General features: G+C 38.8%; 1 protein-coding gene across 3 annotated transcripts; it reads left to right on the plus strand.

Annotated features, from left to right (window-relative positions):
* LOC103145763 (early growth response protein 3-like) lies at positions 1 to 6,076 on the plus strand. 3 transcript variants are annotated; one of them, XM_007563339.2, is made up of 2 exons: positions 1 to 520; positions 3,009 to 6,076. In XM_007563339.2, exons 1-2 carry the CDS (start codon positions 367 to 369, stop codon positions 4,085 to 4,087), a joined length of 1,233 nt encoding a protein of 410 aa, XP_007563401.1. In that variant the 5' UTR covers positions 1 to 366; the 3' UTR covers positions 4,088 to 6,076. The 3 variants fall into 3 exon arrangements, with proteins under 3 accessions (XP_007563401.1, XP_016532759.1, XP_016532763.1); XM_016677273.1 differs by lacking the exon at positions 1 to 520 and adding an exon at positions 956 to 1,054; XM_016677277.1 differs by lacking the exon at positions 1 to 520 and adding an exon at positions 2,410 to 2,770.
* Positions 6,077 to 14,344: the final 8,268 nt, after the last annotated feature.

Raw genomic sequence — 14,344 nt, forward strand, 5'->3', positions numbered from 1 at the left:
CACGGGTAGACTGGAGTCCCCTATCCAGCTCCAATAGAGCACGCAGAGCGGCTCCTCTTGTTCAAGCAACACCACCATCATCTCCTCCTCCTCCTTCATTGATTCACAGACTTCAAATTCCCTCACAAGCAGCCTGTCAGCTTCCACAGTGATCAGATTAATAACAATAGGCTGCGAGCGCTCAGAGGAGAGACAACCGGCGCCGCGCGTCCTCCGCGGGATACTTTGGATAGCTACAGCTCCGGGATCCATCCTGCGCCTGCCTCCTGCTACCCTTCGCCCGAGCAGCACCTGTGCGTTTCTCCGTGTGTCTACCTGGATACCTGCGCGCTGTCCTCTGTAAATGTCGGACTGAACATAACTGCTATGACAGGGAAACTAGCGGACAAGATCCCTCTTACCATGAGCAGTTTAATAAACACGATCCCCGACAGTCTCTACCCGGAGGAGGACATCCCCACCTCTATGAATATTTTCACCAGCACGGAGTCTATAAACCACTATTCACAGATGAACACAGGTAAGATTTTTTTTCCTCCCTCGAATTTACTAGCTCTGTTAAAAATGAAGCTCAAAGTGCGATGAGCGGGGATGGCAACAGTTGTCTTCGGACTTGGAGCACCTGTTTGCGCTCCCACTCTGTTGCGCACAAAGGCAGATTCCTTTAGTAGCCCACACTTTAGAGAGGTCAGGTGTGTAAATCACTTGGTATACCCATTGAAACGTAGATATAAGTAGTTACTGTTTCTGATTTTATTCATTTTTTTGTTATTGTTTGAATGTTTTGAGTCAGTATTCCGTTGCCGAAGCGTCAGAATATGAATCACAGCGTGAAAACGCAAACGAACACAACTCATTTCACAACTAAACACGCGGTGATGAATAATTCTAAAAATAATAATAATAATAATAACAATAGCAATAAAAAAATCTGGAAAAGAAGATGTGTTGTGATTTAATTTCTCAAAATCTGAGAATTTTTTTTTATTTTTCATGGAAGAGTTTTTTTTGACGAAGATTGCAGAAAATAGATTGACTCCTCTGAATGAAATCGGTAAGTGTGCCACTGCGGTTAGTCCATAGTGTCTCAGATTTGATATCTACTAGCAAAGGGGGGGTCAGCTACTTAAAACAATGACTTTCATTCACAACTCTATTAACACTGTTTTAGTAGGCGTGTGTGGGAGCTTTCTCCTATGTGAAACACGCTCAAAGCGCATGGCCCATGCGCCACCTTATATTTCAGAAATTATAACAGCGGGCATTATTAATTGCATTCGCTTATTTATTTTTTTTAAATAAAACGGTTTTTATACGTCTGTTTGTTTAAATTCTTTCTATTCATTTTGACGCGTACGATGATGCACTGTACAGGCTAATAATATTACAAGAAATCTAAGAGCTAAAGCTTAATCTTTTAAATGAGAGAATAATGCTGAGAAAAATACAAAATCTCTAATTTTCTACCCGTTAATCTTTCAATTTAGCGACTTTCACACGCGGGTTTATTAATCAGAAGTTCTCACCGCCATAAAATGATGGAAACACACGTAGTTTTATTTACCAAGACATAGCCCTCCTTGATTTATCACAGACGTGTGTTTGAATTAAGCATGCGCCAGGTGTTAAAAGAAACATGCTAATTTTAGGCTTAAAATCCATTAAAGTCAAGTGAATCAGGTCATAAGCCCTCTACATTTTTATTTGTTCATGCAATAAAATATAATTATCTGCTTTATTATTGGCTGTAATATTGGCTGTAATCTGTTTCAATTTAACAGAAACAGAGTGTTTCTGTTAAATTGTTAATTCTTGCTAAAGTTTACATCAGACAGTGTTAAAATGGTTACTTGTGAGTATTTATTTAATGTAAATAGAGATTAAGCACTAACTGTGATTTAAGAGGAAAAACAGGTGTGTCAATACGAAGAAAAAGAGTACAGACCTTATTTTGTGCCTAAAATTTTATTTCATTTTCAGGTTAAAATTGAAAAAAAAGAGAAAAAAACAATCTATAAAGGTAATGATAAAAAACAAATCTCTTAAGATTTACTTTATTAATTTAAAATCCACAAATAATAAAATGATCCCTGTTTTTTCACAGGTCAAATAATATTTTCTGAAAATATTTTTGTATTGCCTTATTGCTACATGATTTTACCAGCCAAATTTCAGTGGCTTGTAATTGTTGAGAGCAAACATGTCTATATGGATTCATGCAGAGTATAATAGGTTTTCATTTTAAATTCTTATTGTGAAAGAATTATGCTTAAACTGCAATACATTTACCTTTTTGAGCACAACCGTGCCACAAATTCATCACTATTGATAGGTGTGGTGTGCAATTGTTGTTCATAGCATCTTTGATAAAGAAAAAGAAAGAAAATGAGCACGAGCGAGTGTGTGTGTGTGTGTGTCTGTGTGTAAATGCGATGTTATAACAATAATAGGAGAAAAACATAGAGGAAACACTGAAATCTCCTTACAGATGTTCCTTTTTTTTTTTTTTTGCAAATGTGTCTCAAATTCCTGAGCATTCTGGATTTGGCGTCTGCCCTCATAATCCTCCCTGCTGTTAAGACATCAAATCTTGCCATTCCTCTTTGGCTGTCCTCCTAAGGGACACAATGACTGGATCACAGGGGGTGTTTAGGTCTTGATTTATGAGAGCTTGTGGGATCTGCAAGAGAGAGAGACACCACTCTCTCAGAGGCAGCACTCAAGTCACTTAACTTCCAGGTCTGACAGGGCTCACGTTTCTTCTTGAACTGTATGGGATTTTTTGTGATTATTCTTTTATCTTTTGTCACCTTTTGAAAAATATGCAACAAGGCTTTATTTTGGGACAAACCAAGAACTGCTAGAAAAAGTTCATTTGGCAAAAATAATGTTAATTATCTAAACTTTTTTTTCTTAGCTTTCTTCTTGGATGATTTTAAGTTCATGTTTTTAGAAACCAGGAGGATATTTTGCTCATTTTCTGTGTTTTTTAATCTTCTTTCATTTAGATAATATCATGGATCTAGGCATGGGAAGCGAGAAGACAAGCTCAGACATACAGTATGGATCCAGCTTCCAGTCCAACCGCAGTGGGCAGACTGTCACGTATCTGGGGAAGTTCGCCTTTGACACTCCTCCTTCAGGTGGCATCGGTGGCTCTGGCTGGTGCCCCGACAACAACATCATAAGCCTCGTCAGTGCGGGCATTTTGGGCGTCTCTCCATCACCCGGCACGGTAACGACGCAGACGCCGTCCTCTGCAGCAAGCATGGGTGGACAATCGTCAGACATGGAGCAGGTATACGGTCCTCCGCTGCCTGCCTATTCCACCTGCAGTGACCTGTACCAGGATCAGGTCTCCTTCCACCACAGCCCCGCCACCAGCACGGCTCTCGCCTACCCTGGAAATGAATATCACTCAACGTCCAAAGCCCCCATGGATGGCAGCCTTTTTTCCATGATCCCTGACTACAACCTTTTTCATCATCAGGGAGAGGTTGGTGTCATGGAGCACAAACCCTTCCAGACCATGGACCCTATCAGAGTCAACCCTCCGCCAATCACGCCGCTGGAGACCATCAGAGCATTCAAAGACAAGCAGCAAATCCACCCGGGTTTCATTGGCGGGCAGCAGCACCCACCCCAGCACCATCCGCCACCTCAGACTCTTACCCTCAAACCCATCCGTCCTAGGAAGTACCCCAACCGTCCCAGCAAAACGCCTGTTCACGAACGGCCACACGCCTGTCCTGCGGAGAACTGTGACAGACGCTTTTCGCGCTCAGACGAGCTCACGCGTCACCTCCGCATCCACACGGGTCACAAGCCCTTCCAGTGCAGAATATGCATGAGGTCCTTCAGCCGGAGCGACCACCTCACCACACACATCCGCACGCACACGGGTGAGAAACCCTTCTCCTGCGAGTTTTGTGGACGCAAATTTGCCAGGAGTGACGAGCGAAAGAGACATGCAAAGGTTCACCTGAAACAGAAGGACAAGAAGCAGGCGGACAAGAGCAGCGGGGCGGCCGGGAGCCACAGCACGCCGCCAGGCTCCTGCGGGGGGCCAGCGGTGGGAGCGTCATGACCATCACTACATGCACATGGACTAGACCCTAGCCAGAGATTATACAGAGACCTGGGAAGTACAGATCACATTCACTATGAAATAAATAGGTGATTCTCTTCTTCTTTGTTTACACTCTGGCTCTTTTCAGTTCCTTCTATTTTGAGATGGACGTCTTTAGTTTAGGTCAGAGGGGAAGGGCTGCTTTCCTCTTGTCTTTTAAAAGCAATTCAGAGCCTCAGCTACTGTAACATAGTGTAAACACAGATATGGGCACTTCAGCACATTCTGCCACAGAGATCTTTGTGTATCACTAGGTTCTGAGGTGGATGTGTCATTTTTACAGAAACTGTTTTCATTGAAAGAACGTCAGAATGCATGAGAGAGGCTGAAGAAAGGAGCTCAGTGAGAAGGTGTATTGTCTGGGATGTATGCATTAATATCATTAGGCTGTTTAAAAGTGCAATTGGTTATATTTGTGTATCATCATGATTCTATTAATTGTGGCCCGTGACTGTATTTTTTTGATATTTTTGTTCAAATGTAGTGTGTTTTTTTTTTATATATTTGAATGTTTCTTTTGTTTTGTTGTTTTATAATTATTATTTTTAAAGAATGTGCCAAATGTATTGCAGTGATGCAGCCAACGTTGTTCCTTATATTTGTTCCTGATATTTGCCAAACCCAGGAGTGGCATCAGCTTAGCACAGCTGTGGAGACAATAGAAAGATCAGATTCCACACACCAGATTTAGACGAATCTGCACAGTTTGTTTGAATCCAGGTTATTCCAGAATAGGTCACATGAAGCAAATCCCAATGTCTTGTCCTGTTTCGTGCAGAAACATGTCTGCAGCAACTGATGCCTTTGCCAATACTTATTTATTTTTAGTCACTGTGAGACACCCTGTGTGTTGTTTTCCTCCTTTTTAAAACGTGGTTTGACGTTGTGTTACCCAATGTACTTTCTGTTGCTCTTTTTTTTAATATAAATGCTCAATGATACTGTTTATTTTTCATGACTTCTGCAATATGCAATTGAGTACACAGACATATGCCACTCACACACAAATTAAATCATCTAAGAGCACCGTTGTAGACAGAACAAACTATTTAATTAAAAAAAAAAAAACAGTGGGTTGCCAACGAGACGTTAAAGAGAAGATGAATATGGGCCTTGGCATGTCTTCTCATTTTGTAACGCTTAAACTACCAAAAGATGAGCAGAAAACGGTAAGAGACAAATAATTTTAAAAAAATCAACGTTTACATATTTTTAATTCAGAGACTGGACTGCAAATGTACGTATCCTTCTTTTTGTACAGTATACAAATATGTATGCAGGTAGCTAAAGTAGAAGTTTCACTTTTGTACTAAAATGTCAAATGCACTGCAGTTCAGTATTAAATTGTGCATAAAAGTGCATTCCTTCATGCACACTATGTAAATACAGACGTCTGCATTAACAAGAACTCTCAATTGACTGAATGCTTGTGCAGAAAGTGTCCTAAGATTTTCAGTAAAATATAATATTTTATTGTCAAAATGTTGTAGATCCCTGCAGTATAGTGCCAGATATGTTGTCCTACCTTCCACTGAAAAAAAACTCAGAAAGACAAAAAACAAAAGGATGGCACCATCTGTATGCTTAACAAGGGAGACCAGTTAAAAACAGCACTAATGTGTTCTTTGAATAAACTGCTTTTTTTTAATTTATTTTGTGCATCTCCATTAAAGAAATATTGGTTATTTTAATTACCACAGCCTCTCGGCAGTATAAAAACACTGGTTATTTGTAAGACATTCTCCTAAATGACTGAACCTATTCATAAACAAAATACATTACGGATCATGCAAATAATTCTCACTAATGACTCCTCACTTACTTTACTCAGTTTTAAACTGAAAGAAAAAGGTACTTCTTTTGTCTTTTAGCAAAACATTTTCTGTGAGCCATCAATGACTTCACTTGGATCCAAGTATTTCCGTTAATTATTATTAAAGCATATTTGATTTAAGAAAAAAAAGTTAGTTTTACAGGAAAGACAGTTTGCCTTACTTTCACGGAGTTTAAACACTTAAGATTGTTTTACAGGCTTAGTGACAGACATCAAAAGGCATATTTGTGCAATTCAAAGACTGTTTTACATAAGTAATTGGAGGAAATCAATTTTAAAAATTATGAAAACTATAAATAAGAAAGGCAGGAGATGCTGTGATACGCACGTTTGACAAGCAGCAAAGGAATCACACTAAAAGAAAAATTGGTTGGACTGACTTTGTCAAACAGGAAGCATGCTTCCTGACGTTCTTTTAAAACCTGATTCTTAAACTGTATTTTCAAATTTCAAAGAAAACAAGTTTTACTATTTTTTTATTCAACTGTTTTTTTTGTTGTTGTTTGTTTGTTTTTTAACATATTTTATTATTTCATTTGTTGTACTTTTTGACGGAAGAAAACTGCTTAAAAAACAAATACTGTACCCATCAGCACACACAACGACTGGACTAAAGGAGTTTAGGAACTGACTAATGCAGAGGTCAAAGGAAAAGTGCAGACAAACAGTGCCACAGAGAACCCAGTGCATGCAGTAAAGAGCTCTGAAGGCCATCCATTCTTTTTCCTGAAACAGTTTTTACTGCTCTGCTTCCTGGCAAGTATCCACTTATTTTCCAATTAATTTGGCCTCAAAGGTTGTTTTTTTTCTAAATTCATCTACATGGTTAAATGAATAGTCCTCCTTGCACTTATGTGAAAAGTTTAAAAGTTTGGACTGCCTACAGCTGTAAATCAATAGGTGTGTAGCACGGAAACCTATAGCTCCACTGCATTTGTTGGACTTTGGCCAAATAAAGTTTCTCCTTCCGCATATGAAATATAAAACCTGACAAACTAACACAAGTCTACAGCACCAAATTGTTTGACAACTATTTTTCCAGAATAAAACTGTTATGGACCAGGTTGTATCTGGTAACAAGCAATAACCATATAGGGATCAGAAGACAAAGAATAGACACAACATAAAAGACAATAACAAAAAAAAAAGCCTGTCATTAATGCTAGTTATTCAATGTTATGAGTTCAGACTGAAGATCATTTAGACCTTATTTTACCAAAAAATATTTCTATCATGTTAGAGAACATTATGCTTCTGTTGCTTTGTGTTGAAGAATGATGAAAAGGTAGGCAGGGATAACAGCAAGAATATATCAACATCCAAAATGAAGCCATGTAACAATATTTAATCAACCCCACTGTGTCTGTTACACTTTGTTTTGTATGTGTTTTTGTAAATTTTGTAAAACTTATATTATCCCTCCACTACTTGCACTACTTGCTTTCTCAATAGGTTGGCTATTACAACACAGGCTGCACAATTGTCTTCTGTATACCAATTACTGTAATATAAGGAGGCCATGAGAATTCATGAAATAACTGCTAAACTCAAAACCAACTAATTTAAATGTAATTTCTTTCCACTAATAATTCATTATTTTATGTGCTTAATACTCTGCTGGCCAAAAGTAGTTGGCTGAACGGTTTTCAGCTCCATGATGAATTTGTGCCAACATCAGCAGCCATCATTACGCTGAACTGGGTTGCAGGGTTGGCTGATCAAAAACAATCCATGACAATAACTCCAAAGGAGCAACAAATAAACGTAACCCCTGTCTGCTTGTAGCTGAAGGCAACCTTGTGCTAATATTTGTGCATTAATGTTTGATACAGATTTTGTGAAATTGGCCCTGTGCCAGGCACTGAGCTTTGCCTCACTTAAAAACTGAAAGAAAAAAAGAAAAAAAAAAANTTAAGGGAGGGAAAACTGCAGGGAATCAGTGGTTGTCAAAATCTTAGAAGTGATATTGTCATACCAGCCGGATGGCCGTCTGGTGTTTGTTTAAAAGGGGAGGGAAGAGAAAAAAAACAGTCCAGGCGATTGAATCATATCATCTTGCCAATACGTCCTTGCGTTCCCACCTCCATCATTACAGCAACATGTTTTATTTTCAGCAGAGCTGTTCTCAGTGACTCACATCCCAGAGCCATGTGTTGCTCAGTTAGGCCTCAGATCCCTTAAACACAGACCAAGTGGTCAGAAGAAATGCTCTCATAATGCACCAGAGAGTGCACTCGGAGTACAGCTCATTTCTGGAGTGTTTTGCTGGACTGAAAGCAAACCTTAAGTTTTTTTTTTTCTCTCAATTCTTTTGCTTAAATGCTAATGAAAATCTGTGTTTTGTGTCTTCTGCACCTCCAGGTAAATGGGATTTTCAGGCCTTCGTCAAAAGGTTTAACCTTGGGGAACCAGTGGCTGCCTTGCAGTTTCTCACCCAGAACTTCGAGGACTAACGGATGCTGAAATACTTCTATCAGAAGAAGAATACAACAGTACAATTATAGAAACTAAACTGTTTCTTCATTTGTATTGTTTCCCTGCTTTCCGTGCATTAAACAGCAAAAATTCTTCAAAGCTTGCACCAGCTTCTATCTTATCGTCGAGTTCAAGAGATATTTCCTCTCCGTGTTGCTCTAGCTGAAGGGTTTTTGATGTCGCCCCGTATCTCTGGTCTCGTGGTTGGGAGCAAAGGATTCGGGAGATAGATTTCAACTTCACTGGGGATTTCTTAATAGTTTCCGAACACGGGCGACAAGAGAAGGAAGACGGCCCTGATATCACAACTTTGTGTGGAAAGAGTTTTTCTAATTCAGGGGCCGGAAACACGTCAGGGCCAAAAAAAGGAAGTGGGAGGTGAAACCGAGACCGCAGCTCTGCCGGATGCTGCAGTGGAACTTGAACTAAAATACTCTAGAGTGACAGGACAAGGGGGAGGGGCTGTCAGGCCTGTCATGCACCAAGTTAAGGGAACTTGCTGTTTGTGTCATTGTTTATCATATTTCCATTGACCACTCTCACCCCGACTGGAAACAATGAGTTACTTTCAGGTATTTGGTTTATCTGAAGAAACAGCTGCTGAGTTTTCGATATTTCCTTCAGTATAACTTCAGGACAATGAACCCGTTTTGAACTTGAGAGAGTTGCATAAGAGCCTCACCTGGCAAGTCTGCAGAGGATGGTGTGGGTAAACTTTTCAACCCATCCACACTAAAATGCTCTTCAGACTTTACAGGTCTTTGTAGAGGATGGGTCAGAGTCCCGTCCCCCACCCCCATGAAGAATATTGGTTTCTAACCAGCAACTCTCCTCCCGGGAGTGTTTGTATCAATACCCCAGATGTCTGAAAAAGGGTGGATTTACTTGAGTGACTTTGATGTTGTGATGATCAATCTTTAGTTGGTGGTTTCATTGACCCTAGTTTGGTGTCTCATCAGTGGGATAGGCAGGAGCAGGTAAAGGAGGCTTTTGTGCCTTTGGTGGATAAGCCAGCCTTGGTAACCCCCAATGTGCCCTCTACATGAACTCTGGAAGATCATTGATCAATTGTCGAGCATGTGCTTTGTTTGCCTCCCAGACTCAGCAGTCAAAGCACCCAAGTTCACAAACAAAACAACCAAAACAATACACACGGGCCCACAGTGAGTGAGAGTGAGAGAACCCACTGCTTTTGAACGCACAATAAGTACCCATCGGTTCGAGTGTTGCTCCTGACCTTGATTTGCTCGTCTTATTTGACTTATAAAATCACATTTCTAACAACTGGCAAGTGGAGGATAATTCCACACTCATTGTGAAGCATGCCAAGTAGGAGAGCATTCTTCCAAAAAACACCTACTTGAATCCATCAGTACAAGACTGAAATGCCAAGATGTGCACTTCCAAATGCACTGCATTTTTTTTCCCTTCTCCTTTATGTTTTAGAGAGATCCTGCCAAACCAGCTGGGTTTTGCCGTTCAGTTTCCTCTAACGTGTTTATTTTTACTCCAAATGTCAAGAGTTAAATGTTATGATTAATAAAAATTGACAGTTATAGTTCAGTGCTGGAGAGTATATACGCTTCTCACTTTTCCTGATGTGAATAAGGCTTTCAATATTTTCTTTAATGAAGTCAATATTACCGTAGTTTATCATTTTTATAATCGGATCAGTTGTCTCATTGGCAAAAAGTGATCCAATATGCAAGATAATGCTAAGGATTATTTCATCATAGTATTTCTGAGTTACTGCATGTTATGAGTTGTGCTAGAATGAATTTAAGAGGAACATCTGATCAGTTATTATTCATATAGTTTATATTTCCATATCTAATTGCACATGTTGGATGCAGTTTGAATTCCTCAGGAGATTTGATTCCCGTCTCAGAGTGAAATTCTTCTTTCATTCATCCATGTTACTGGATAACTAAATCTGTTTTTTTTTTATCTAAGCACATATTTTTATCCCATCATATAAAACCCCATAAAGAAGGTGACCTTTAACATGTCTTCTGGTGAAACTATTGGAAAGTTGCAACAAAAGTGTGGCCGAAAGCTTCTAATTTTTTTTTGTTTTGTTTTGTGCGAAATAAAACAAAACTTGCTTCCTTTTGCATTCATTAAACTCGACTAGCATCTGTGGTTATTCAAATCTAATTCATAATTTTGCTCCTAAATAAAAATCACAGAAAGCACTGCTATGCTATGCTATGCTGTATGCATACTCCTGCTGAACCCCTGCATACACCTGATGCACAAAGTTTGCAGCTGCTGGACAAAACCCAACACTGTCAAACAAGCTACTAGTTCAGTAGTAAGACCAGGGTTGTCCTTCCACACCCATCAAATCTTGAGGACTCCGAGCCTCTTTAGAAACTGCCTCTCCTCCTAAGATCTTTGATACATGTGGGTAACCTGCACGGTTTCAGCACCTGATTCGCTCTAACAGGTTTGCTTCCAGAATTTCCCCGTTTCTCTTCCATCCATCTTCCTATCAACTCTGACCGGTTTCACTATTCCTGCTTAAGAAAAGCATCATTATGGCCCATCTGCCCTATTCCTTGGTCTTAATGATTCTGTTTGTTCAATGATGTCATCTAGCTGATGAAGTAGGCTGTAAGCTGTGTTGAGACTGAGCTTGAATTACACTTAGAATGACTCCATTTACTATATAAATGTGTTTTTGAGGTCATTGTTAATACTGTCATTTTATTTCAAGGAAACAAAACAGAGCGGGTGGAACACAGCAAAAAAAGTGAATCATTGTCTATAACTATACAACACTTTACTGTGTTGTAAGAAAATGTGTAAAAGTCCAGTGGGTATAATTACTTTTTCAAATCACTGTACAGGTACATCTAAACAAAATCATGGAAAAAATTTTAGATTTTGTGCCATTCATTTCAGAAAGTGAAACTGTTTCATTGTTCGAAATATTTAGAATATTTTGTTTGAAATATTTTGAGCCCTTTATTACTTGTAGTCTTGGTGATTATGTCTCAAGATAATTAAAACCCAACATTCGGTGACTTAAATATTGGAAACTCATGGTTTCACACCAATTATAACTCAAATGTATCTGCACTGATGTCCTAGAAATGGTCTCTCATTCTGGGTCAGTCACTGTTGATTTGAGGTGCCTTTGGTGTTGGTCAACTGTTTTCTAGTCAACCATAATGTCTTAAAGCACTTCATGTTTTCTGCTGCTGACAAGATTTATGAAGATGCTGATTTCATTTTCCAGCAGGACTTGCCATCTGCCCAGACTGCCAAAGGTACCACAACAAGGTTCAATTACCATGGTGTTAAATTTGCTTGACTGGTTAGCAAACTGGCCTGACCTGATAGAGAATCTATCAAGAGGGAGGCAAGAGACACCTGACCCAACAAAACTAATGACCTGAAGGCTAATGTCAAAGCTACTTGGGCTTTGAATACACTTCAGCAGAACCACAGGCTGATCGCCCCTATGCCATGCCGCACTGATAAAGGAATTTATGCAAAAGAAACCCCAACCAAGTATTCAGTACAAGAGATGCATACTCTTTAGAAGTCTAGCATTCCCGTTAGCATTCTCAATAAAATGGATATCCTATTTTATTAATCTTGTATAATAGTCACAGTTTTGAGGCACTGAATTGTGGGTTTCCATCATATATAAACCATAATCATCAAAATTATACAAGTAATAAAGGCCTACAATATTTTACTCGATGTACAAATAATTGAGTTTCACTTTCTGAAATGTGACAAATACTGAACTGTATGATATTCAGATTTTTTAGATGTACATTTATGTCAACATCTCTTACCATATGTGACCGCTATCGCCTTTAAGTCGCCTTTATGTCTGATAAATGAATGAACCAGAAAATTAAGGAGAAAATCCACAGTGTAGAATCATTTAAGTATTTTTGAATGCATATTCTCTATTTTTATTTCATTCTACATTCTGAATAAACTCGTAGATTACGTTGGTGGCCAGCGTTTTAAGCAAATTCTTGGTTGTGTTTAGTTTTAACTAGATGATGGTGGTGAACTTACTGCACTCAGTCAATATAAAATGAAGCAGTATTTGGTCAGTTGTTTCTCCAGGTGGGTATGTTTATATTTCCAGCTGTTTCACCAACAACATGGGATCATTTTAGCCAACTTGATTATATGTGGAAAGAAAAAAAAAACTAATTTGACTATACATCCACAGTGCCTTGGAGGTTTTCCACAGCACTTTAAAATGGGCCTCTGCTTCCATGGAATTCCCATATGCAAAAGAGCTGGGCGATGCGCGCTGAGCCAGGTCACGCCACAAGCCATTGACAAACAATACAGGCCCTCCCCCTTGTGAGCCATCTCAGTCGAGGAAACGAGCCTGCAACAGGTAAGTGTTCCAGCCGGGGTGGCCAACTTTCCGACCACAGAGATGCACACACTCTCGCCCTCCCCAAGGAAAAGCTTCATAGTACAGAGAGTCCCAGGCCACACCTGGGGATTCTCTGATGGTTTGCATCCATAAACATGACGGGGAACACCGCTGTTTTTTTTTTTTTTTGAAAGTCTGTGTGACAGTATGGATCAGGTAGCAATTCTTATTTACACAGAGTAACGGGAAGACGAGGCAGCAACTTTAAGGACCTAAAACACACACCGACACACACAAGCCATGCGATTATTCTGCAATTATTTATATGGTCAAGTTTTTCTTTTATTTGCTTTTAGCATGGACTTGTTGCTTTAATATTTTAAATACAGTTTTAATAAGGATCTTTGCTTTATGTTGGAGTACATTAAGTCAAATGTTTGGACAAAATTTAAAACTAAAAATATATTTATGTGAAAATAGTAATATCAGCCAGGCTTTAAATATGCAAACATTTTAGATTAAACTCATGAGGATGCTATTGAATGCAATTAGATTTTTCCCACATATAGAGGTAAAAATACAAATGATTTGGTTTCACTGTTTTGTGATCCATTACCTTTGATTAAAACAAAAAAAAGTAACAAATAGTAGAACTGTGCCCCACACAAAATACAGATTATAATTATCTGTAACATATATTAACAGTTATTATTTTGACTCATAGATTCAAGCATGAACGTCAAAGAAATATCCACTAAATTTAATTTAATTTTCAGATGCTTATTGCACAGAACTTATCTGTTTGATGTTCTGCTTTTTAAAAGTTACACTGGGGCTACGGGAAAATGTAACAATAGCTTGTTAATTAGCCCAACTATTTGCAGTTCTTGCCAGTCTCTTCAGTAGATGTATCAGTCATAGTTTGTCATCTGTAGTTTTAAACAGTGTTACCTTAATACAACTGTTGTCTGGTATACCTTGAGTTTTCAAAACATAAAAAAAAATCTGTGCTCTTTGTGACCAGAAATGTTTACACACTCGGTAGCTGTTTCTCAGTCAGCTGATTGGCAGTACACTGAAATACTTAACAGATTTGAAACTGTAACTTTAAACCATGAGATAGCCTGATATGGTTTGGGGATTTTTTTTTTTTAATATAGATATTTTCGCAGTGGGCAATTAGAGATGGAAATACATTTGAAAAAAAAAAAAATCATGTCTAGGTCAGAATGTTGCAAAAAAAAGATCGGGCTGTTTAAGAAAAAAAACTTTAGTGTTGTCATTCTACTTTACCTAAAGTGATCAGACCATACTTGGCTACTACAAGAGGCACGCTTGAGTGTAAAGACTTGCGTTTGGTAATGAGACAGGATCAGCGACTGCTCTGTTTGTGTAAGCCCCCCAAACACCAAGGATGATTCAGACTAATTCTCCCACACACTCTGTTTACACTTATGCTTCATTGAGTATTATTAATTTCTTAGGTCTGTGTATGCAAGCACTGACATGCCATTCAATATTTTCTGAAAATATTCCAGAGGCCTTT

This window comes from Poecilia formosa, unplaced genomic scaffold (genome assembly GCF_000485575.1).
Source record: "Poecilia formosa unplaced genomic scaffold, Poecilia_formosa-5.1.2 Scaffold5, whole genome shotgun sequence".
NCBI classification, from domain to species: Eukaryota; Metazoa; Chordata; class Actinopteri; order Cyprinodontiformes; family Poeciliidae; genus Poecilia; species Poecilia formosa.